Source organism: Lepidochelys kempii, chromosome 5 (assembly GCF_965140265.1).
Source record: "Lepidochelys kempii isolate rLepKem1 chromosome 5, rLepKem1.hap2, whole genome shotgun sequence".
In the NCBI taxonomy this organism is placed as follows: Eukaryota; Metazoa; Chordata; order Testudines; family Cheloniidae; genus Lepidochelys; species Lepidochelys kempii.
In genome coordinates, this window is record NC_133260.1 from 76950112 (window position 1) to 76974071 (window position 23960).

Below are 23960 nucleotides of genomic sequence, written 5' to 3' on the forward strand. Positions count from 1 at the left end.
GTTAACAATATGAGAAATTCAGTAACCAGAACACAAATTATCCATATTGGAAAGATATTAGGACAGATACCACTATACTTTTGGGGAGCGGAGGAGAACATAAGATGTAAAAATGGATTTTGATGTTATCCTAGAAGACTTTACTTTCAGCAGCACAGTGGCTTTCTAGTAGACTTTCTCCAATTATTCATGACAGATATTCATTATGATGTAATCTTTTTTGTCAGTTCATAAATCATTTGTGAATTGTTCCTGTTTTTTGTAACTATTCTAATTAGCATGTGCTAAACAGGTTTGCATATGACCTATAAGCCATACAGTTTCCCTTTGACTATAAAAAGTACATGATTGGTTATTATGGAATGCATGTATCCTACATGGTACTGTATGAGCTCCTTGATGCTGTTCTCTTTAAATAGGCAAATGACTAATTGATGAATACCTTGTACTGCACTTTCAATGTGAATTGTCCATGTGATTTGTGCAAAAAATGTATAGCGTGATCCATGAACATTTTCACAAATACCCATGACTGCCTGAATGTTCTCAAACCATGGATATGACCTCACAAACAACTGCAAATTGGACTTGCTGCTTGTATTCATTCATCAATCTTAGTATTATTCAATTGCCTTTATCACTTAGCACAATGCTGAAACAGTGGATCAGCTCAAACTCCAAAGGAAAAGTGCCATCTAACTGAGTTATCAAAACAAACTCTTGCAACCTCTTGGTTTTTCTTTAGTGCCCCATCCAATTACTGATCATACCTAACCCTGCTTAACTTGTGTGCTTTAATGGGATCACAGCTGGCAGTGGTATAGCTGCGTGCCATGTTCCTTCATTGAGTATTCATTTAATTGTTTTCTGGTATGAAGCACAAAGTGGTGCCAGGACAAAAATCTATGTGCTGAATCTTGAACTTCTTTTTTTTTTTTGCTGTTTTTGCTCAGAGAACTTCCCCAGGTAAATGGAAATTTAAAGTTTTTAAGACAAATAAACTTGGTCCAGGAGGAACCTTCTCCCCTCCACTTTAAGAAATTCATTAAGAAACTTACAAAAGAACCAGTTTGCACAAAATCCTCTGTGGGATTTGAGGTGGAGCTGCATAACCCTCAGCGTGCATGAGGAGAGATTGCTCTCTATGGCCTAGCAGCTCTGCTCCATGGCCACTGCAACATAGCCCCGTCCCCAACCTGCTCCCTGCTAGCAGTACTGCTATTGTAACTGGCCTTTTTGTGAACTGTGCAAAGAGTTGAGGATATTGTCGGGGTGGCTTCTTGTGCATCCCTGGTTCTAGGTAACTTCTCAAGGGCCTATCACAATTGTGCAAACCGGCGTGGGTGAAAAGGTGACAAACCAAAGAAGAATAAGAAATGAGCTTCTTCCTCAGAAGATGATGGATGAATTCCACTCTATATTATGGTTTACAGGTCAGCTTTGATTTTTTTTTTTAAATCAGTAAATGTCAATTTTTCACCCTACGCACACAAACCAACAAAAATCCATTGATAACAAACTTATAAGTAGGCAAAGTAAGAAAAATGCTGCTTGAGAATTTATTAGTTTGAATTAAGGCTATTTACTTAGTGTATCTGTACATGTGATGTTGACAATTTGTGTTAATGATTATAAAGCTTTAACTCTTTGAATCTCAATGTCTGTTGTCAATAAATAATCAGTGGGACCCCCCATTGATCCCTTTATTGCAACTGTGACAAACTGATTAAAAATGCTTAACTCATAATTTTGAACACCTGTGAAAACAAATTGATAACTGAAATAAACATCTATATTATCCATCACTTATATATAATTTAATTCTACCAAGCCTATTTACAGGTAAAAGTGGGGTACTATTAGAAAAGGATTTCAAAGAGATGATGAAAGAGTGCAAGGGATTAAACTGTAACAAACTTTAGGACTAGAGGACATTCATCTAGACCAGGGGTGGGCAAACTACGGCCCGCAGGACCTTCCTGCCTGGCCCCTGAGCTTCTGGCCAGGGAGTCTTGCCCCTGGCCCCTCCCCCGCAGCCATACCCACCTCCCAGGCTTTCAAATAAGCTGTCCTGCCGCTATGAGCGACCTTGTAAGGGGATGGGTGGGGAGGAGATCCTGGGGGGCAGTTGGATGGGCGGAGGTTCGGGGGGGCAGTCAGGAGACAGGGAGCAGGGTGGGGGTTGGATGGGGAGTGGGGTCCTGAGGAGGCAGTTAGGAACAGGGGTCCTGGAAGGGGGTGGTCAGGGGACAAGGAGTGGGGGAGGGATGGATGGGTTGTCGGTCCCAGGGGTCCTGTCAGGGAGTGGGGGTGTGGATAGGGGACAGGGAGGGTTGGATGGGTCGGGAGTTCTGAGGGGGGCAATCAGGGGGTGGATAGGGGGCAGGGGCCAAGCTGTTTGGGGAAGCACAGCCTTCCCTACCCGGCCCTCCATACTGTTTTGCAACCCCGATGTGGCCCTCTGGAAAATTTGCCCACCCCGATCTAGACATTTAGAAGGAATTAAAAACAGACCAACAAAACAAAACCCTAAGCATCAGAGCTACTAGCAAAAATATTTAATTGATCCTTTTAAAAGAGCCATGTCCTGGAAGAGACACACATCTTTGAACAGGTGCTAAGACTGATCCCCAAAATTATAGAACATGGACCCTTAGTGCCTTTACCAGGAAAACTGGTAAACCATTACAGGAAAACAATAAACTGCTAGATGAATACAATATAATAGGGACAAGCTAGTCCAACTCCTTGGAGGACAACTCATATGTCTCTACCTTAAAATACTTTGAAAAAGTTTAATAAAATTGTAGAGACAGAATCACTGGCTATGGTTATCTCTTCAAAAGTCTTTGGACAAATTATCTGAGGGCTAACTTTCATAGGGTGAAGTCCTGTCATGATCTAAAACTAGTTGACAGAGGTAAAGTAGGAATAACATTTTGTCTTTTCAGAGTAGAAATGTTTAATAAGCAGCTCCCGAAGAAATCATTATGACTGAATATATTTACAACTCCAAAGAGGGGTCTGAAGTGAAAAAAATTGGTAATGGTACAAAATTAATTATTTGTGTGTGTAAAACAAGGACCAGCTGTAAGAAACTGAAATTACAAGGAAACTACCTAGTGCTATTTTATAACTTAGTAATGTCAGGTAAGTGACAAGGAATTTATGCCCTCCTTTGACACATCTGGAATTAACCACGGTGGGAGAAAAGATAAGTAAACAGATAAACCACCAATCTATTCCTATATAGTAATTTTGCAGTGACTTTTTTTTTTTACTCTAAGTGGGGCCATACAAAATCTACATGAATAGGTTTTGATAAATTTTGCTACCCCTTCTCTTCAGAGAATGTATACAAATAGAGCAGTACTTCTCAAATGGGTTAATCACTGGAAACCAGGAAGCCGTTTTTTCCCATGACATTTGTTTAGTGTGGCTCTTAACTCAAAATCTGAGATTCGAGGTGTAATCCTTAAGGGTGAATAGTCCCTCAACTCGTATGGTATCTTTTGCTGTTTGCTGACTGGATAAGCACAATAATCAAGTTTCCAGCGTGAATAGCTCCAGAAAATGAATCTTAAAATTGTTTTCCTAGAGTCTGAGTGTGTGTGTGTGCTTAAACCAGATTGCCTAAATACTTAGGGAAAGTGAATGCAATGCCTGTGAACAAGGCCACCTTGAAATTATTTAAAGATTCTAATGAATACTTGTGGAAAACATATTTTAATAGTATTTGCCCAACACTAATAAGTCCTTTCAATCCAGTCCTGTGATTTATTCTACGGACAAAACTCCCTGAATAAGGACAGCTAGCTCTCCTTTAGTGGTAGCGGAATTTGCAATTCAGCCTGTGTCTATTCCTCATTCTAGCCCCACACCCACTCTAGACACAGAACTGTTCACTACCCACTTGTCTGCATCGGGTGAAATCTGAAATGTTATGCACACACAAGAGCTCTGAGCGATGTCGCTTTCTCTTTTCTTTCCTGCTGCTAAGATAAAACACAGCAAACTGCGAGAAAATCCCTTCAGAAACGGAAGCACTTAAGATTTCTAAACCAGGTGTAACCCTCTAGGCCGATCTTCGACGCAGGGCTTGGCGGTTTGCCTCTGAACTGAAGTTGAAGATAGAAATTCGTAATACAATTTGCAGTGCCTGGACATGACGTCTTCTTGCAATAAGTGGAAAAACCACTAGAGGTGAATATCTGATAATCTCTCGCCCTCAGCCCCAGCAAATTAAATGCTGAAGTCAAACAGCAACGTGTGGAGAAAGCCCTGCCCTTAATTGTACCTATTTCATTGAAGCAATCGGGGGCTATTTTCGTTCGTGTACCCTCTTTCCCCGGTACCTGGCGAAATGCATAGGTTTTCTTTCTCGAGTTAAAAAGGTTTATTGTTCCTCATGTGCTCACTGAATAAAGACCGAGGTCCCTCCTGCCAATTTGGTGGCGTTTGCAAATCTCCAGCCTCCTTGCTGCCTTTAGGAGAGAAAAGAAAGCCAGATGGCATCGTTACAGGTGCTGTAGGTCTTTCCCTTGTAAAATGAGATCGGGCTGCAAAGCCGGAAGCCAGAACAAGAAATCTACAGGGCAGGAGAACGGGGGCTTCATGCCCACAATTAGCAGAACCAGACCGATCGTCCTACGTCGGGCGGGGGGAGTTTTGCTAGGCTCTGGCGGTACGTGTAAGTGCTTCGCTTTTCCAGGATGTTTTTTCCTGGGTCTGGGAGTTAGCGAAACCTGACCCTGTACTAACGCAGAGAAGCTCCCGCTAGGTAGCGTGAAAGAGACGAAATCACCACTGCCGGTCGCCTGCAATCCTGATCCCACCATTCCAACGGGCAGGCTGCGCTCCCAGCAGAGACTGTGCGCTGCAAAGGAAGCGCCTCCGCGAGAGGAGTTGTAACCACCACCACCTCCTCGCCTGTCTCTTACGCACTCGCACCTTCTCCCCCACTGCACTTATAAAGGGGAATCAGCTGGCCCTGGCTAATGGGCAGGAACCGGGCAGATCCCTTTCTCCGGGCGAGTTTGCCCAGAGGAGAAGAAAAAGGGAAAGTTCGTGTAAAAAAAACAACCTACCCCCGCCCCCAAGTCTGGACCGAGCAGACTGGAGCAGTCCTGAAGTGCATGCTCGGGGATGGCGGGTTTAGGCTAAACCCGTGGCGGGAGGTCGGAGGAGAGCCACGCAGGCTGCCGGGCTGGGCACAGCGGGGATCGCACGCACGGCTTCCCCCCACCCTGGCTCTCCCCTTCAGTGAGCGACATGCCCTGTGCGTGCGCCTGTGCCTACGGGAGGGAGGGAGAGAGGGAGCCAGGCGCAGGCGCACCGCCCGCCCGTCTGCAGCCCGGGCGCTCTCAGTGCAGATCCCGGGGAGTTGATGGCAGGAGCGCGGTGCAGCCCCACGGCGGAGAGCGGTGCGCGGCGGAGCCCTGAGCCCAAAATGTGCGGGGAGGAAGACAGCGGCTGCAGCAGCTCCGGGAGCCCGAGGGACGGGGCCGGGCACCCGCTGGTTACCCAGCTCTCCTGACCTGCATACCCCCTCCCCACACATCGCTCCCCCAAAGAATGTCAGCCAAGTCCAAGGGGACCCCCGCCTCCTCCTCGCCACCCGAGGGGCCGCCCGCAGCCTCCAAAGCCAAGGTGAAGGAACAGATCAAGATCATCGTGGAGGATCTGGAATTAGTCCTGGGGGACCTGAAAGACGTGGCCAAGGAACTCAAGGAGGTGAGCGGCGGCTGGGGTGTGCGCTGCACCGGAGAGGCGTGGGGCCAGCCCCCCCTTTTCCGATAGGGAGGACGGACTTGCCGACTCTTTCGGAGCCGGAGGGCGCCCAGCGAGCAGCGCACGGGGCTGGGCACAGGCTGGGTACACTTTTGTCTTTGCCAAGGGGAAATCAACTAGTGTCTCGTCCCTGCGCGCGAGGGTGCCGCAAGCCGGGCAGCCCCCGGTGGAGGTGGCTGGCTCGGTGTGTCCCAGGCCGCGGATCCCCGGGCTCTCCAGAGTGCGGTGGAGAGGGGAAGGCGCGGAAAAGGCGCGGTTGTTTTTGTGAATGATGAATTCAAGGGAAATCTCTGTCTGGAGTGGGGTTCGCCACCCGGCAGGGGCTGAGAGCGGGGCTCTTAGGCACTTGCGTCCAGGGGTCTCCATCACACCCCCTGCCGCGCTCACCGGTTTTCTCTATGTTTCTGGGGAGGGCGGATTATGACTCTCCAGCGCTTTAAAGCAAAAGGGTCTGAAGGTATTTCCAGCCCTTCCCCCCCGCCCGCCCGCCGCCTCCTCCATCCCTGGGGATTCAGATTTACCTTTAGCTATTCTGCGAGGGAGAGGCTTGTGTCCGTCTCTGAGCTGACGTGCCACTTACGCCCTGGCTCCCGGCGTGGTGGTGGTTGTGCGTGGCTGTGGCGGATGCTATGTTCAGGAGATGGGGAGGACTGTTGAACTTATTACAGCTCCTGCCTTGGGGAAGTGGCCTTCGCTGCGCCGGGGTAGTGGGCATCTCCGTGGGGGGAAAAGGTTCCCTCTAGCTCCAACGTTAATTTTGCAATCGTAACCCTGTATTCATCCCAGAGCTGCCTGACTCTCATTACTCCGGCTGCTGGAAGCTGGGGACAGGGAACGGGGGGCTCCCTCAGTTATAAATCTGCTGGAGGCTTTCCCAGTTATTGGGGAAAGGGAAAGGACAAGTCTCTAGCGATCCTGCTAACATTTATAAAGGTCATTGTAGCAAAGTCTGCATTTTCCTTCTCAGACTTGTATCACAATCACGAGATGTACATTAGTCAAAATATCTGTTGTTTTTTAGATATCTGGGAATCCATTGTAATGTTTCTCTGGTCAGGGACAAGTGTCAGCTCCTGTAGGTTAATCTGCAGACAGAATGTAATGACCGCAAAGATGTTCTTAAGTATCAAAATACTGTAGCTAAAATAACGTAACTTGGCTGTCCTTTTTGGAGCTTGCCCCACATCTTGATTTTGCTACACAACTGGTCGGCAGATGGTTGGACTGGATTATGCATTGAAATTCAAGTCCAAAGTTTGTGTGCATTGCCTGTAATCCTTTATTTGACATTTGTATTAGGCTGTGTTTTTTTTGCTCTCAAACATTAGTTTTCTATTTTAACAATATTTTCCAACAAGTTTAGTCAACAGTCTTCAGAGGCAGTTTTTGATTCAGTGGTGTGTTAACATTTAGATTATATAAATGTATGTCCTCTAATAACAGATGCAATCACTATATGAGCATGATTGTAATAATCACAATCCAAGATTTTTCACTCTTTCTAGAAGATGTCTGTAATTTTCCATTGATGTGCTACCTGTTCTCTGTTTTGTATTCTTTGTAGATGTTTTAAAAACAGAAAAATGGTTCTTGTTCTTACTTGAATAGCAGTTCTTCCAACATTTAAAAATGTTGCTAGAATAAATTGGCTTCTGTTGCTGCACTAGTACATGTTGTTCAGAACCTACTTTGTGTTCTGCCCCACGAACGTAAATCATTCTGTACATATAATCAGACTCTTGGCTTTCCTCTAGTAAGCAAACAAGATCTCTGTAGTTGGAGGTCAAGTGTCATCATTTACTATGGCATGTTTCATCTAAGCAGATATGTCTGTTCTGGCTGACTGCATCTTTGAGAGAGAGAACTGGGTTTACCTGTGCCTTATGGGAGGGGGAATGGCTTGTTTGGAACTTCTTTTCCCAGTTAGAAGTGAAACCAAAAGTCTAAAATTCCAGTACTTTTTGGCTGTAACTTGAAAGCTGCGGGCGTGAAAAGGAAGCACTGTTAAAGAGTGGATAGTTGGAGAATATACAAACACCTCTTCTTATAACAATGTTTCTTAATCAGTGCTCCAAAGCTATGCTAAAACCTGTGAATAATAATTCAAGTAACTTTTTTGTAAAGAGCCATCATTATACCACAGTGTACCGACAGATAAGTGTTGCATATGAAATTATCTATAATATCATCTTAAAACAATGGCTTCATAAAAGTTAAATACATCTTGCACTGTAGCTATTTTGAGAAAAGTCTGTGGAAGTTTGCTATGTGACTGCCACATTTATAGTATAGGCTAAATCCACCCAAGAATTCTCAACATATCCTGTAACGTACTTTATTTGAACAGGGAGTAAATTAAGAATCTGGCTTTGCAGAGTCTCTATGTAGGTTGTGTATAGATATTGCTGTGCATTTGGAAGGACTTTGAAGCATCGTGCATTAAATAAAACTCCAGGCAGTTTATTATTGTATATTAAATTATAGACTATCAGACATAAAATGCTGGTTTTATAGGCAGTGAAATGTTGACTGTGAATTAGTAAACAGTTTTCACAATTTCAAAGCATGATAAATATTAAAACCAAGTACATTTTGTTGTGGAACCTGGCAGGGCTATAAACTGTAAGACAAATCTTTTCTTTTTCTATTTGCATTCTAAATCAAATTCACAATGTTCTTTTGGAAATGTTTTGGCTAGCCTCCATTTTTACTGCATGTGTGCCACAGACAGACTCTTTTATATAGTGCTTTTCTTGTGGTGTTAATGTTCCTCTTCATACTGTGCCTCACTCCTGAAAAAGAGATTCATCCTGGTGGTCGGAGAATTTGCCTTCTACTCTACTCTATTTTTGCTTTTATTTTTATTTTTAAGAAAAATTGCACACCATATTGCGATAGGTCAGATCTCTTTTGTACTTTTATGGAAATCTGCAGCTGCTAAATTGACAAACACAGCTTTTGTTTCTGGCTCAAACATTTGTTTAGGATTGGGATCTTTTATGATATAATTTTTTAAATGGTAGCTGTTAGTTGCATGCATAATTAATGCATTGTTGAGTTGAAAGATTCAGTGCTTCAGAAGTGAACGCTCCCAAAATAATGGGTATGGAGAGTGGATGTGATTACTCCTGTATCCTAGAGTTACATTTGGTTGTGCAGTATTCCACTTAAATTAACTTCTCCCATCTGTTCTTTGCCCTACATGTTTCCTACTGGTCACTTCAGTAGCTATGGCCTTGAAGGTCAGAGAAAGAGGAGGACTCCTGTCGCATTCCAAGGTAGCAACAAGTACAATGATAATAATGTCCAATAGTACCGCTTTCTAAATAGCTCTGCATTTACAGAATAATGGTCCTGTATTTAATCAGAACCAAATAGTCTGCAGTTGATCTCTCTCTCTCTCTTTTTAGAAAAGGTTGATTTTAAACATAAAAGTAGGGCCAAAACTATCTGATGTGACCTGTTAGCCTTCTGTATCCTCTACAGATCCTACCATATGACATCTTGAGAGCCCAACTGCTTGAGACAGCTTTACATGTTTATCTGGGTAAGGAACACATTTGAGAGAGATACTCCAGTGAATTAAGAAACAGGCAAAACCTTGCTTAACTTAATTTATTTCAGTGAAATCCAGACACACAAGTCTTGAAGATATTAAAATTCCTTTCAAAACAGAAGACAAAATTACATCATCTGTTGTAATGGAGTTATTGTGGCTCTGAAGTTAAACTTTATATAATTTACCATGATTTATTGGTAAATTTAGGCTAAGGCAGCCGCAAAAGACTTAGGAGAGTGAAGGAGTGACTGGGAGACTTGTTAGGATGGAATAGTATGAGAGACAGTTCTGAGTTGCAGCTGATGTACGTCTAGTCCTTCCACGGATGCAACTGACTTACTATAAACAGCCATCCTTGTGTTGTTGCTAGAAGAAAAAACTATTATGGGTATGTGTTAATTGCAGCATGTCTTGTACTGGAAGAACATGCTGTTTAAACTGAGCTGTATGGTTTCTGTTTATTTAATTTTTTTTGGCCCCTTCAGAATATTCACCAACCACCACAAGAATATGCCCTAATGTAGTCCATTTCAAAAGTTGCCCATCCAGAGTACTAGATGTCAGTCTATTTTTAAAGATTTTTAACACTGGTTCTTATTCTGCTGATGGAATTTGTCTATTTTCCTGTGAAGCACTTAGATGTTAAGGTGATGGTACTATAAGAATCCATAAGACAATATGTGCTAACTAAGTTTTTAAACAAGAGGACAGAAATTATCAGGGATTATTTCCTTTCTGTTTGGTACTTGTGGACATAGAATGCATACTGTAGCCCAAATGCTGCATTCTCTGTGAGTTCAGTGGGGAAGGAAGGATTTGTCTTGTATCTGTAATATAGTGTCATTGTTATTTTAAAGGCTCCCCCCTCCTGTGTTGATTGCATTAGGGAAATCTCAAATATTGAATCATTTGGTAAATACTTTGATAGAGATGGAAAAACTCATCAACCAGAACAGATTCCTGAAAGTAATTTGAAAAACATTTGCAGAGCTTTTAATTGGCGAATGGATGTGCTTCAACCTTTTATCAAAAGAAAGCAGCTGTTGTAGCCATTGTCAATGTTCAGTGCAATCCAAAATGGAGGTGTGTGTCTCGCATGAGAAACATAAATCCTAGTGGCCACTGTTTGAACATGGTGGTTCCTTAGATTGGAATTTAGAATATTGTTCAGGTGACTGACTCTCATCAGAAATTATGGTTGTAGGACTGAATCAACCCCTGCCCCCTAAATTCCCTGGAAATCTTGGAAAATCCTAATTCATGCATCAAAAGAAATCCTGTCTTCCCCAGTTCCACCTCCCTCATTCTGAGCCCTCCCAAAGAGCTCTGTGTTTTGGGTAACTAAAGAATGAATAAATAATTCTTTCCACCCCTTTCCACAATGTTCAATTTTAATGAAGTTATCAGATAGGAAACTCAGGAGTGAACTGAGCAACAGGTAATGTGCTCCAGGCGATGGTAAAGTTAATAGATAAATGGCCCGATTCATTACTGAGGTGGCTGCTCTTCTCCTACAATAAGGTCAGTGTGCAGTTCTTGTGGGTGAAATAAGCATGTTTATATGGAATATTCCGTATTCACCATCTTTAGGATAGACGTGCACAGACATATCATAGCTCCACTCCCAAGAGTCTGTTTCTTAGCTCATGACTATTGTGCACAGCTGGTACTCTAGCTAAGGGAAGATACAGTCCTTCAGGTCAGATCCTGAAATAACAAGCAATGTGCAGCAGCAGACTATTTACAGAGACTCCCCCTCTAGGAGATGGAAGAATGATTGTTGTCTATCTAATCCTATCGTTCATTCACATCCCTGATGTGTAGGCAGCGACGCCCTCACTGTGTTATGGAATGACATTCCAGCATACAGAGGTCATAGTCGAGGCATGATCAGATGCAACTGCTACAATGGGATTTGGAGAGAAGGGTTCCTTAATCCCCAGCCCTCCCCCACTGTTAATATATCGTTGGTAGACATGTTCTGAATGGTAGAGTAGCCCATATATCCAGGTCTGATGGATGGAGTGGAAGACTGACGTGCAGCACTGTGTGTACCTTAGATAGACTGAAGCCTTCATGTGTGTTGCACTGGTGTGGCCAGGAATAGTGTTTTGTGTAGGCATGAAGGCCCAGATGTCTTGTACTGGTTGCTTACACATCTGGATTATATGCTCCAAGAGTTGCCATTTTTGCCAGGAGTACACTTCTCCCTCTGATTTCCCCATCCCATTTCCTTGATGAGATATGCAGCTGCAATCTTTGCCTTCACTTTTGTAATGAGTGCGGAACATGATTCACTATGTATTCGAAGCACTGCATAGCCTCTTCACTTGTGATCTGTTCAGTGGTAACAAAAAGGGCCATAAATAGTTAACTGAATCATAGCTTTGTTACTCCTTTCATAGCTTAGAGTATATAAAGTATTTATAAATTTAAAATATTACAAAAGTACAAACGTATTAAAGTAAAATTCTTACAGATGTTCAGTAAATAGCTACAAAGCTCATATGTGGCCCTGAACCTCTGATGCTTAGTTTAGGATTATCAGGGACACATTAAATGCTGATGTGATGCTGGAGGAAATTGCTTTGTATCTAACTGGAATCAAGTTGCCATAAGTTAGTAACTCCTTTCATTTTTGTACAATATACAGTTAATAGAAAACCAGTACATGCATACGGCACTATTTATTAACATCATGTGCCTTGACAGAAGGAAATATGCTGTCAAATTTATGCTAGCTATTTTGTTTTCAGCTACATTCATTCTGTTTGTGAAATACGAAGTTACTTGAAAGTACAATATATTGTAAAACCATGAACTAAATGGAGCATATATAAATTTGATTTTCAAATAAAAATAGTACCACAGTTAGAATAAGTATTAAAATGTATGCTTGTATGAACTTCAGGCAATCTAGATGCTTTTGACAGTGATCAGAAAACAAACAATAGTATTGCAAAAGCATGAATCTGTTCTTGGAAGTTTTGCCATTGACTTCAGTGGGAAAAGATTGGGTTCTTATCTCAGATAAATTTTTAAGATTTCAGAAAGTTATGGCTGTTTAGCATGTATGTGTGTATGTGAATATTTATAGATGCATAGATTATAAGGTGAGAAGAGACCATTATGATCGTCTGATCTCCTGTGTCACACAGGCCATAGGGCTTCAGTGAACTAATTCCTATATGAACTAGAGCCTATCTTTAAAAAAAATAAAATAAAAATCTTGTTTTAAAAATTTCCAGTGATGGAGAATCCCCCACGAAACCTTGGTAAGTTGATTCAGTGGCTAGTTATCCTCACTCTTAAAAAATATAGTCTTAATTTGTCTAGGTTCAGCTTCCAGTGGTTGTGGATCTTGTCATACCTTTGTCTGCTAGACAGAAGAGCCCTCTGTTATCAAATTTCTGTTCCCCTATGGATGTACTTTTAGACTGTGAACAAGTCAGTCCTTAACCTTCTTTTTCATGAGCAAAGAAATTGAGTTCCTGGTGTCTATCAGTGTAAGGCGTATTTTCCAATACTTTAATCATTCTTCAGTTTATCAACATCATTCTTGAATTGTGGAGATCCGAACTGGACATAATATTCCAATAGTATATACACCAGTGCCAAATACCGAGATAATATAACCTCCCTCCTCCCACTCAAGGTCTCCCTGTTTATACATTCAAAGTTTGTATTAACCCTTTTGGCCACAGCATTGCACTGGGACCTCATGCTTAGTTGATTATCTACTATGACCTTGAAGTCCTTTTCAGAGTCACTGCTTTCCAGGATAGAGTCCCCCATTCTGTAAGTATGGCCTACTTTGGTCTTAGATGCATACATTTACACTTAGCCAAGTTAAAATGCATATGGTTTGCTTGCACCCAGGTTACCAAGCAATCCAGATCACTCTGAATCAATAACCTGTCCCTCTTCATTATTTACAATTTATAATAATTTGACTTGTGTGTGTATGCAGAAAGCTAATAAGTAAAAATGGTGAAGTGTAAACACTTTTTTTAGTTATGAATATTGTCTAATCTAGGCATTATACCTATTCTTCACAATGGTATGTGAATTGTGGTATAGTTCAAAAGTAAAGTAACATGCACCTTGTTGAAGCTTCCTGTTTTCACATATGCATAGAGATTATTAAAAATGATGATCATCGTTATTGTGTGGGAAAGCTGAGTTGAAGATCTGGGTTTTGTATATTGTCCTGGCTCATGAGTATTGTTAACTCTTGTAGAACAGTGTTCCAGAAGCTGTGGACTAGCCACAGAGATGTCTCTCTCTCCTGCTCTCATTAGTCCCACTTTTGATAGATCCAGTGGAAAACAGCTAATGTGGTTGGGCTTTATTTTCAGGGAGAAAGAGTCCCTGAGATAGCCCAGGCCCCATTTGTTGAAGGTGGTGTAGATTAAGACCGAGACGTAAATTTTAGCATAGTATTTGATGGATTGCTAGTGTACAAAGCACCAGTGTGATGTGCTTGTGACACTCTGTTTTGGTTAGTCAATGGGCTGCCATAGCATGCACCAACTGGAGCATTTTCAGTGCCTGTGGTATCATTTCCTACTTCGGTGCATTGTAATTATTGAGACTGGAGTTGCATGAATGATTGGGGCCAAGTCCTCATCTGACAAGATGGAGCATAATTTCCTGGCCTAGCATAGTTGGAAGGTATATTTTACAGATACTACTTGAGTAGCCATAGCCATATGTAGCTATTACAGTTTAAATTGTCCTATAAATATGTATTTCTTTACAAATATAACATTCATCTCATAGAACCCTGTAATCTAATTTTCTCATTATACTGACATTCATGGGAGCCTTTTCCTATTTCACCTTTTTTATAATGTTTGGAACTGTCAATTCCTGCAATGAAAACGATTATTAAATTAAATGGTTTTTATTCTAGAAGTTTGCAGATTTATTGGAAATAACGCCGACTTGCAAATATTGGGTGAAGTTGTGGTTCACTGTGCAAAGCCTGATTTATGATGATGCCCTTAGTACAGGGGGAAAAATAGAAGTGGTATAGGGAGGAAGCAGTCTTTTCATGGCAATCCTGAGGAAAGGTGCACGTTGCCTGTATAGCTAAACCATTGCTACATTAGCTCATAGGCTCTGTGGTGAAAGGCTGCAGCCTATGCCCCCTTTCCACATGCTTGTGACCAGTCTCTTGTTTGGTTATACGTCATTGAGTCTCTAGCTATCCATGCATGCCATTCACAATGTCCTCTCCTATCATGCTCTCATTGTGAGAGCAACTGAAGAGTTTGTTTTAAGCATGAAGGGGGCTGAAGAACATCTGCTCAGTCCCTTCCCACAGCCCCCAAAACAGTAGCAATTCTACTGCATTTTATGTCCATTGCAGAGGGGGCTTAAGTCCATTGGTGTTTTGTTTTTGGTTTAATATTCTTAAACTTAAATAAACTGGAATAGTTAGCAGCAATCTCCTCCAGACAGAAGGAGGATATGTCAGTCCTCTCTTCTCCATAGATAATGGAATGTTCATATGTGTTTAAAGGTTAACACACTCATCCATTGTTTCTTGCAACATGTGCCACAGTGCATAATGGAGTTTGACAGCGCTGAAGGTTGAATCATTTCCAGAACTCATTGCAGATTAAGTTTGCTCAGTAATCAGAAGAATCCTTGTATTTTTAAAACATTGTTTTTACTGAAGCCTTTCTTGGGAACTTCTGCGTTATGTCAATCTTGAATCACATTTGGTTTTTCTTTCTTCTCCCTGATGCGGTATACTCAGAAAGGAATTATGCCCTTTTCCCTGATGCATATTGAAAGCTAAGGGGCAGATTAAGTTACCCTTAATTCATGCTGAGTTGTACTTTATATGGCAAGTTATCCTTTGACGTTAGTGGAATAAGGTACTACTCAGTGGGTGTAAAAGGTATCTGAAACTGTCCCAGTACTTATTATTGAGAACCAGCAATCCCAAGTTTGTGGTTCATGAACTGAATTATAGAAGGTTTGACCAAATGCATAGAATATTATAATTATATTTTCTAAATTATGATAGTTCAGTAGATTATAAAATTTTAGGTGTCATTGCCAATACCATTGCACTAAAATAGAAAATTCATGTAATGTTCCTCCAAAGGGAATTAAAGTAAAAAATAAATATGAAAACATTAGCAAATGAACAATGTGGGACTGATTCTCATTACACTATCTCTATCCAAGTGCAACTCCACTATCTTCATTTATGTAAAGGGATGGAGAATCAGGTGTAGCATCTTTTCTAACTCCAATATTAAGCAAAAGAAAAATTATTGATTCTTTTTTGCATACTGTAATTTTTGAAGTGCTTGCTTCCATTGTATGCTTTCTTTCATATCTTTTGTTGAAACTTAAGATGAGAACTAAATGGCTTTTAAAAATTAGTTCCCATGACTGTTTAGAGAACATTAAATAAGCACACAGAGTATTTCTAATGAGAAAGTGATACGCTAGCTAAAATAAATTGAAGATAAAATTGGCACAAGTACTTTTGTTATTAGATCAAATCTATTACATATTCAACAATAATGGTATATTATGAACATTAGCATTCCCAATAAACGTTTATCTTACCAAAACAAGCTTCACAATTTTGGCATTAAAATCACAATAATAAACAGTTCCTAATTTCATACCCAATAGTACATAGTGGATTTGAAAGTGAGATTTCTTGTCCTTAATACAGTACATAACACAGGCTTCTCTTTAGCACAAATATGTGCTTTCCCCCTCCAAATTAAATTGTCATGACAAACACAATGAGATGCAATTACTCAAATAAACTTTGTGAACTATCCTGATTAGTTTTGTCCTTGACACTCCAATCTCTGCAGAACTTCCATGAACACAGAGAGATAAAAGCCTTAACTTTGAGTTACTCAGTTTTTATTGATTCGTATTAATGCTCCCAATCCTGAAAACAGCTTTTCTTTTCTCTCTGCATTCTTTCCTCTCCATTTCCCCCTCTCCCCAAGTTCACTCCAGTATTCCTGTTTAATCTGGACTACAGTACTAATGGTTTTCAAGGCTTTTCTTTTTTGTCAGTTCACAATTTGATACATACATATTTTAAAGCATTAGTTTCTATGCTCGTAAAATCTGAATAAAAAATTCAACGCACAGATGGTATTTGTGGTGAGGTATTTCTGTGAAGTTAACCTTAGTTATGTGATGTCTCTTTCTCTTTCCCAATTTAGTAGTAACAGACTGGCATGGTGGCAGAGCATGGAGTTGTGTGTGTGATCATTACAAGATGAAAGCTTTTTCTCCTAGAGTTCATAAGAGGTTAAAGTAATATTATTTTCCAGGCTTTCCAATTCAGCATCCAAAAATATTATTTAAAATCCACTCCATTCTTCATCTAAAGACTGTGATGCTGCTGCCTTTAAGAAATGGTGGTTGTTAGCTTCCAACTAAATGCTTTTCTTTTCTGTGGGCACAGTTGGTGGTGATCAAACAGTCTGCAAGAAATGTGTGTTATAAATGTGGTAGATGAACTCTCCTGGTACTGCTGTATGTGTGAGCTGAGGCAGGATGCTAGGCATAGAACTCACTGCCAAAATTTAGATTTCTGTGTTCATGGACACTCTAAGATACCTCACAGTTCAGAATAAGTAAGTGCACCTGTATCCCCCTCCTTGGTCCCTTGAGGGCACCCAAGTAAGAGTTTCCAGCTGGCACCTCTCTTGGGTGAAGACCCGCATCTCATTTCCTCCTTACTGGAGGTTTTAAGGCTGCACAGCTCCCTATATTACACGGTGATATTCCCAGCAAGCCAGACTGCCTAAACAGGTCTATGCCTGTGCTTTGCTTTCTCTCCGAAGGCTTTCACCTGTGTATTGTCTGCAGTTATAAGTCTGCAGTTACACAGCTTTTTGTAAGCAAGCACATTTATTCTTATAATAGCCTTACAGAGAAACACATTAAAACAATAAAAGAACCTAAACACAAGCTAAATAGTTTACTAGAGGTCACTCCCATCTCCAACCTAGCATTCTGGTAGGTTTCAAAGTCCTTCAAAACTCACAGCTGGGTTTCCCCAGGGTTATAAGTTCATTCCATCTTAGATCCAGAACCAGAGAGAAGGCTGGGCAGATCAGTTGTTTCTGTGGCTTGGGCCATTGATCTTGGCCTTCTGTAACAGGTAATCAGCAGAGAATAAACCTCTCCGTGTGCAGGCACCTTTGGGCTTTGAAGAGACAGCTTGGGCATGTGGTACAATTGATGCATCTGCAGTTCACGTGATTTCAACTGTGGCAGCTTGAACTGGCAGCATGGATTAGATTTCCCTCAGTGGAGGTAAAAATTAATGGGGATGGGTGATGGCCCCCCTTACCCTGCCCATTCCTGAAATGTTAGGAGTTGGGGTAAGGTCCCTTTCTTGAGAATTTGACACCAACCCAACTTAACCAGAAAACTTTGCAGATACTCATACAAGGCCTGGTGGTTTCCTTATGTAGTGGCTCTGAATAGGCATGTGGCCTTGCTATCAGGCCAGTGCATTGCTGCAGGTCTGATTTTATGTAGTAATGTCAGATGGGTAAATTACACAACAGGAAGTGATAATGTAAGATACTGTGAATCATAGAATCAGAGTCTTGCAATGGAGAAGGCTTCCTAGGTATTGATAAAATTCATTTGGAATACCATATGAAGTGTTGATTGCTGCCACCTGGTCATAGGCGAGATTTTACTGTGTTGGGAGGAAGGTTTTTATAGGACACCAAAACCAAACCAATACAACTTACATGTTCAGTTCTTGTGAAATGGAAGTCAGTGATGACCAGAGGCAGATTGCTGCACCAGAATGAAAAAACTGGTTTGTGTTAGCCTAATCTACTCTTTACATATTTTATTGCTGAAAAGCATTTTTTTGTTTGAAACCTATTTAAAGAGGTTTTTTACTTTAAAAATGAGAGCAGAGAACTAGGTGTAAAGAATGAAGTCATGCAAATATTGTTAAAAGTATTGAATATATCATAGCAAAGGTGATCCAGGAACTGAGTTTGAGAGAGATTTGTCTCTGAGACTGAGTTGAGGGATATGATGAAATGAGATCAAATGAAAAAAAGGGCAGAAATGTTGGCTAGGATGATCTTTGCTTATTTGAAATTGCATGGACTAGATCTTTAGCTGGTATAAAATGACATAATGATGTTACAACTGTGTCAGTTTAAAGCAGTGGAGGAGCTAGCCCTGGGTTCTTAAACAAAACTAGCCATTTTGGTCACTTCGTTCACATGAAATTGGTTGCTCGTAGTAAATCCATGGCCTGCCTAGATCTTCACACCAAAAATTGACCATCAATGCCTAGGTTTGAATCTATTAGCCACCGCAAACAGTCTAATACAGTTACCCTTTCTGTATATTAGGCTCTTACAGACAATGCTCAGTGTACAGAAATACCATACAGTTCTGGTATTCTGCCTTTGTTATACCATCCTTTATAACACTAACATTATGGGGCATCTAAGAAAGGTGGTCTGGCAGTGATGGAAGATCCAAATAAAAGTAAGAAACCCAACTGCATTTGGATATAGGGTGGCTATTCATGGCATTTCATATCAAGCAACTCTTTCTCCTAATTCTCTTATCTCTAGTGAATAAGTGAATCATATTTGAATACCTATTACAGAATTACAAGTATTGTAGGTAGCATTTGTTGACAATGAAAAACCTGTCTGTAGCATACAGAACGAAGGCTATGAATTATTATCATTTATTTATTTCTGTGATGACTTGCCTAGCATCTTGAATAACAAATGCACTACTAGTGTCCTAAGGTTATTAAAAGGGAGTTTTGTCCCCCTTCCCTCCACCAACTACTTCTAGCAACATACCTGATATACAAAGATTTTTTCTCCATGACTTCATAGTCTGTCACAGAGCTGCATCTAGGTTAAGAATATAAATTATTTCTGAGATCCAACATTTAACAGACATCAGTCAATGAGGGACATAAAACAAAATGCTAAAGCCAAAACTGATTAGAAAACCCCACACTATCATTTCTAAGCAAGTTTCTTTTATGACATCTTCAGGAAAAATGAAGACAGCCTTGACTGATCTTTTATATTTTAAAGATCACATACAGTTAATAACATGTTTATTATGAAGAGGAAGTGGGATCAATGCTTTGGCAGATGAATTACTCAGTCCAGAACCTACCACTGGCTTCTCAAATAGTTACTGTGAATTATAAATATGAAATGCTGTTCTTCTATGCATGGTTTCTTATTAAAAAGTAACTAAGTTGTCTGTTACATAAATGGTAATATACTACAATTAAATCTTAATCAACTGGCAATGACTACTACATTATGTGGTAATTAAATGTCCATTTTGGATAGTTTACTTAAATTGTTACCTTGTTTCTTGTACAGTAATTGTAGTCTTGCAACACCACAGTGACATTTTTCTTTAAAGAACTTTGTTTTAGATCGGAAAAGTGAGCCATGATCATCAGAAGGCAAAAGAGTATGTATATTATTGCCCTTTCTTTTGAAACTGAGCAGTAGCAGATGTCCGGGCCTTGCAGGTCAGCTTCCCATTGGAGGAGAAATCAGTCCTCTGGAGTCTGTGTATATTCTTGGTATTAGCTGATTTATTTACTCCTGTATACCAGAGCATGAGCAAAGGTGGTCGCAAACAACATGCAGGGCAATCCCTTCTTCCAGGAATCTCAGCCCAGCTTCACTGCTCAGTTTCTTGGAAACAGCTCTGAGCTTTGTGTGTGTGTTTCGAGAGGTTGGCAGAGAATACTTGACCGTGAAGGATAAGGGTGCGTGGGGGTGAGATTTTCTTTGCTTTGGATTGGAATAAAGCCCCACCCCCACCCCCTTGGTTGCAAGCCACTAACTGAGAAACACTGGCCAAGTGACAACACTCTGGTTAAAAATCCAAGTAGTGCTTCTCAGAAAGGGCCCTCCCTTCACTTTTTATATGGCCCTCTGCTTGGTAGGAAGCTTAGTAAATTTTTCTAGCACTGGGAAATGTTATATTAATGAACACAATTAAAAATGAGAGTGATGGTAGCTGAAGATTCTCACAAAAGATCATTTAAACTGCAGTATGAGTGTGAAGGAATAACATTACGCATTTGTCTCTGCATGCTCAATAGACTACTATGTAAATTAAGTAAAATAATGTTTTTGAGGAGTTCTGGGTTTTCTACTATAGCACTGCCATCCTTGTCAAAGAAATTCTGACCTGAGCATTGGCTACATGCACCAGACCATACCGAGTAACTCTTTGCAAGAGTAGAGGTTTTTTTTCTAATTTTATTTTCATTGTATTTCACAGGCAAATGCAATCTATTATTGGCAAGGCTGGTAGCACCACTTATTAAAATTGCCTCACACTTCCCATTTTAAGAGTCTGTGTTCAGTTGTTTATAACTTTGCCAAGCTTTAACTGTCTAGGCTGAAATTTGCCATGCTGTTTCTTTTGGCCAAATTGTAAGTTTCCCTTGGAAAAATTGTGGTTTGCACATGCTCAGTAGAAACTTTTTAGATTTTAGTAGCTAAACTCTCCAAAGATTCCTTCTGCATTGAGCATGCTCCAACCCAGAGCTGAGCAGGAATCTCCCTGCACTTGTGGCTCTGGGTTGCTGCAGGCTCTGCTGGGTCTGGGTTCAGGTACTGGAGCTGAGAGCAGGGAGGCTTTCTGTCCTGTGCTGTTGATGAGACCAAGGCCCAGGCAGCATGGAGGAGGAACCTCCCTGATTTTAATGCAGAGGGGACAAAAACTGAACCTGCAGTAAGCTGTGGGTGGGTGCAGGAGCTGGGTCTGGAGATTGGCAGGAGGGAAAAGGGATACTGGGACTGGCCGGGTAAAGGAACTGGGACTGGGAGGTGTAGGCGAGAGATTAGGCAGTCTGGGCAAAGAGACTGGGACTGGGACCCAGTAGGTAAGGGTGTGACTGACATTGTATGAGGCACTGTGGGAAACTGGGACTAGCTGTGCAAGGAAACCAGGACTGGGAGCAAGTAGGGTGGGGAGAAGGAGGTGAGGGCGAGACAGATTTGTTGAGGAACTGGGGCAAAACTGGGACAAGCTGGATAAAGAGATTGGGACAAGGATCTGTGTGTGTGTGTGTGTGTGTGACTGAGATTTGACAAAGAAGCCTGGGGAACAAGACTGAAATTGAGAGCTAGTGGGAATGGGGAAAGCATGCATAGGGGTGGCAACAGAAGGCCAGGTTTGGGGGCAGACAAAAATTGGATGAGGAGTTGGGAGTCAGAGTTGGGACTGGCTGGGTAGGTAGAACAGGGACAAGAAGCTTGGGGAGAAGCTTGGGTGGGGAGAACTGAGGAAGGGCTGGACAAGGGGACTGGGATGAGAACCTGAGAAGTGGAGACTGGGGCTTGAAAGGTGAGGAGAATGGGACTAGGATGAGAAGCCAGGGGTGGTGTGGGGACAGGAACGAAGGAGTTAGGTTTGCAGGGAATGGGCAGGAGCGTATGTGCCCACTAGAGCATACTCCTCTCCAGAGCCTTGAATGGAACCCAAGATCCTGAGTCTCATAATTCCTTTGTTTTCAGCAAATACCTATGTAATAAACTGGGAAAATGCCCCATTCCTTGAAATTCCGTATAGTGGTAGATTGTCATCCTTTGGTATCAGTTACAAGTGGTGGAGGTCTGTGGTCCATCTAAAGGTTTGCACCCTGCTGATGACCCATGTACGTGTCACTATGATGGAATTTGGTTTGTTTCAGTTTCTTTTTTAAAAGCTTAGGAAATGATACAAAAAGTACATTAAAATAATATTGAGATTGCAAAGTCGTATACTCAAAAGTTAAGAAATGCCAGAATGAAAGCTGACTGTGTAACCTTAATTTGACTCACTTGTGTATATGTGCTATGATACAGTCTTTACATGATCTCACACAATTTTTTCTACAGGACTCCTGCCCCACTGAATGCACAGAATGGACCTACTCTGGGGATGAGTCAAGGCTGTGTATAGTGAAGCAGACTGTTGTCACTAGGGCCTCTGTTTCATTTGTTGCAGAAGTTGGAAGGTGTATAGTGCTGGGAACAAGGGATTGCAGGAAGAGAAAAGATGATCGTGTGGTTAAGGCAATTACATGCTACCCTGGGGAACTGGATTCTATCTCTCCCTCTGCGACAGAGTTCATATGTAATGCTGGACAAGTCATTTAAATCAGAGTTTTTACAGGTATTCACTATTTGTGTGTTCCTCATGTTCTCTGTTCCCAGCTTGAGGCCCTGGGTTCTGGTTTGCAGAAGTGCTGAGCATTCACAGCTGCAGCTGAAGTCCATGGGAACTGTTCTTTGAATATATTAAGTCCTGTAGAAGGATAAGTTTTCTGAAAAATCAGGGCCAAGGTATCTCATGTTGGACATTCAATATTAGTTGATACTTTTGGCCTTAATCTTTCTGTCCCTCAATTCCCTGCTGTAAAATTGGGGATAATATCCTCTCACTTCGCAGGAGTGTTGTGAAAATACACTCAGTAATATTTGTGAAGCACTCAGATACTGTAGTGAAAAGTGCTATTGGAAAGCCCATGAGGAAATTAATCGTTCTTTTTTTTAAAGCAGGGTTTGAATACATGCAGTAAAGAAGGCCTGCAGCCACATATTGAACAATGAGGATAAAACAAAATATTAAATTGCCACTCATAAAGTGAGTGCCATTTGATGCTGTGCATTGAATGAGGCGGCAGTTCTATTGAAACAATACATGTGATCATATTACTTAAGACTATCATAATGCATGCACAGAAGGGGAGTAAATTAAGGTTGCACAGGCTACCTTGATTCTGGCATTTCCTAATTTTTAAGTGATTGACTTTGCAACCTTAGCAAGTGTTGTTTTAATGTCATTTTGGTATGTGTAATATTGAATATAGTCCAATAAAGGTGAATCAGTTCTGCCAGGACACACAGAAAATGGATGAAATGAGGCTGATACGATTTAGCACAATCATTACCTGGCTTCTTTGTTTCTTCATAGAAAAGGAAAAATCTGAACTGAAAACAATTAACAGTTGATTCACTATTTCACATATCACAACAATCAGTTTTAGCTAAAATAAAAATAAATACCATTCCTAGATGTAAAAGGGAAAGATGCTACCAGCTCTGTGATTGTAGTTTATTTGGAGATTTGGACCTCTGGTTTCAGTGTTATCCTTGATTTTTGGTCCCCATTCTGCAGTGCATTGCGCACGTTCAATGCCCTGTGCTCAGATGGGACCACACACAGCAGGTGTCCACCCAATCATAATATACTGCAGGATCTGGACCTTATCAGTACATAATAAATATTTTCAGTAATGATACTTTAAAGGAGTTTAAGTTAAACCTTAATTTAAAAATATCTGGATTAAATTATGTTTCTATTACGAGGTATTGAAATGAGAGATCTCTGACCTAGAAACCTTTTAAAAACTCAGTTGATGTAAACATTAGGTTTTTATTATACTATTTTGTCTCTTTGCCAATGAAGGATAGAAGTTCTTTTCATTAAAATGTAGTGATGCTTGTTAATCAAGGTACACTGTCTGCTGAAATGTTGGCTTTTGATTATGAATCACATTTAAAGATATTGCAACCACTAA

At 41.1% G+C, this 23960-nt stretch overlaps 1 protein-coding gene across 2 annotated transcripts in view; it reads left to right on the forward strand.

Annotated features, from left to right (window-relative positions):
* The first annotated feature begins 5314 nt into the window (after positions 1 to 5314).
* PRR16 (proline rich 16) overlaps positions 5315 to 23960 on the forward strand; it is a 236391-nt gene continuing 217745 nt past the window's right edge. For both annotated transcript variants that reach the window (XM_073344793.1, XM_073344792.1), the window contains exon 1: positions 5315 to 5733. In XM_073344793.1, coding sequence (XP_073200894.1) covers positions 5575 to 5733 — 159 coding nt within the window. In that variant the 5' untranslated portion in view covers positions 5315 to 5574. The remainder of the gene's footprint in view (positions 5734 to 23960) is intronic.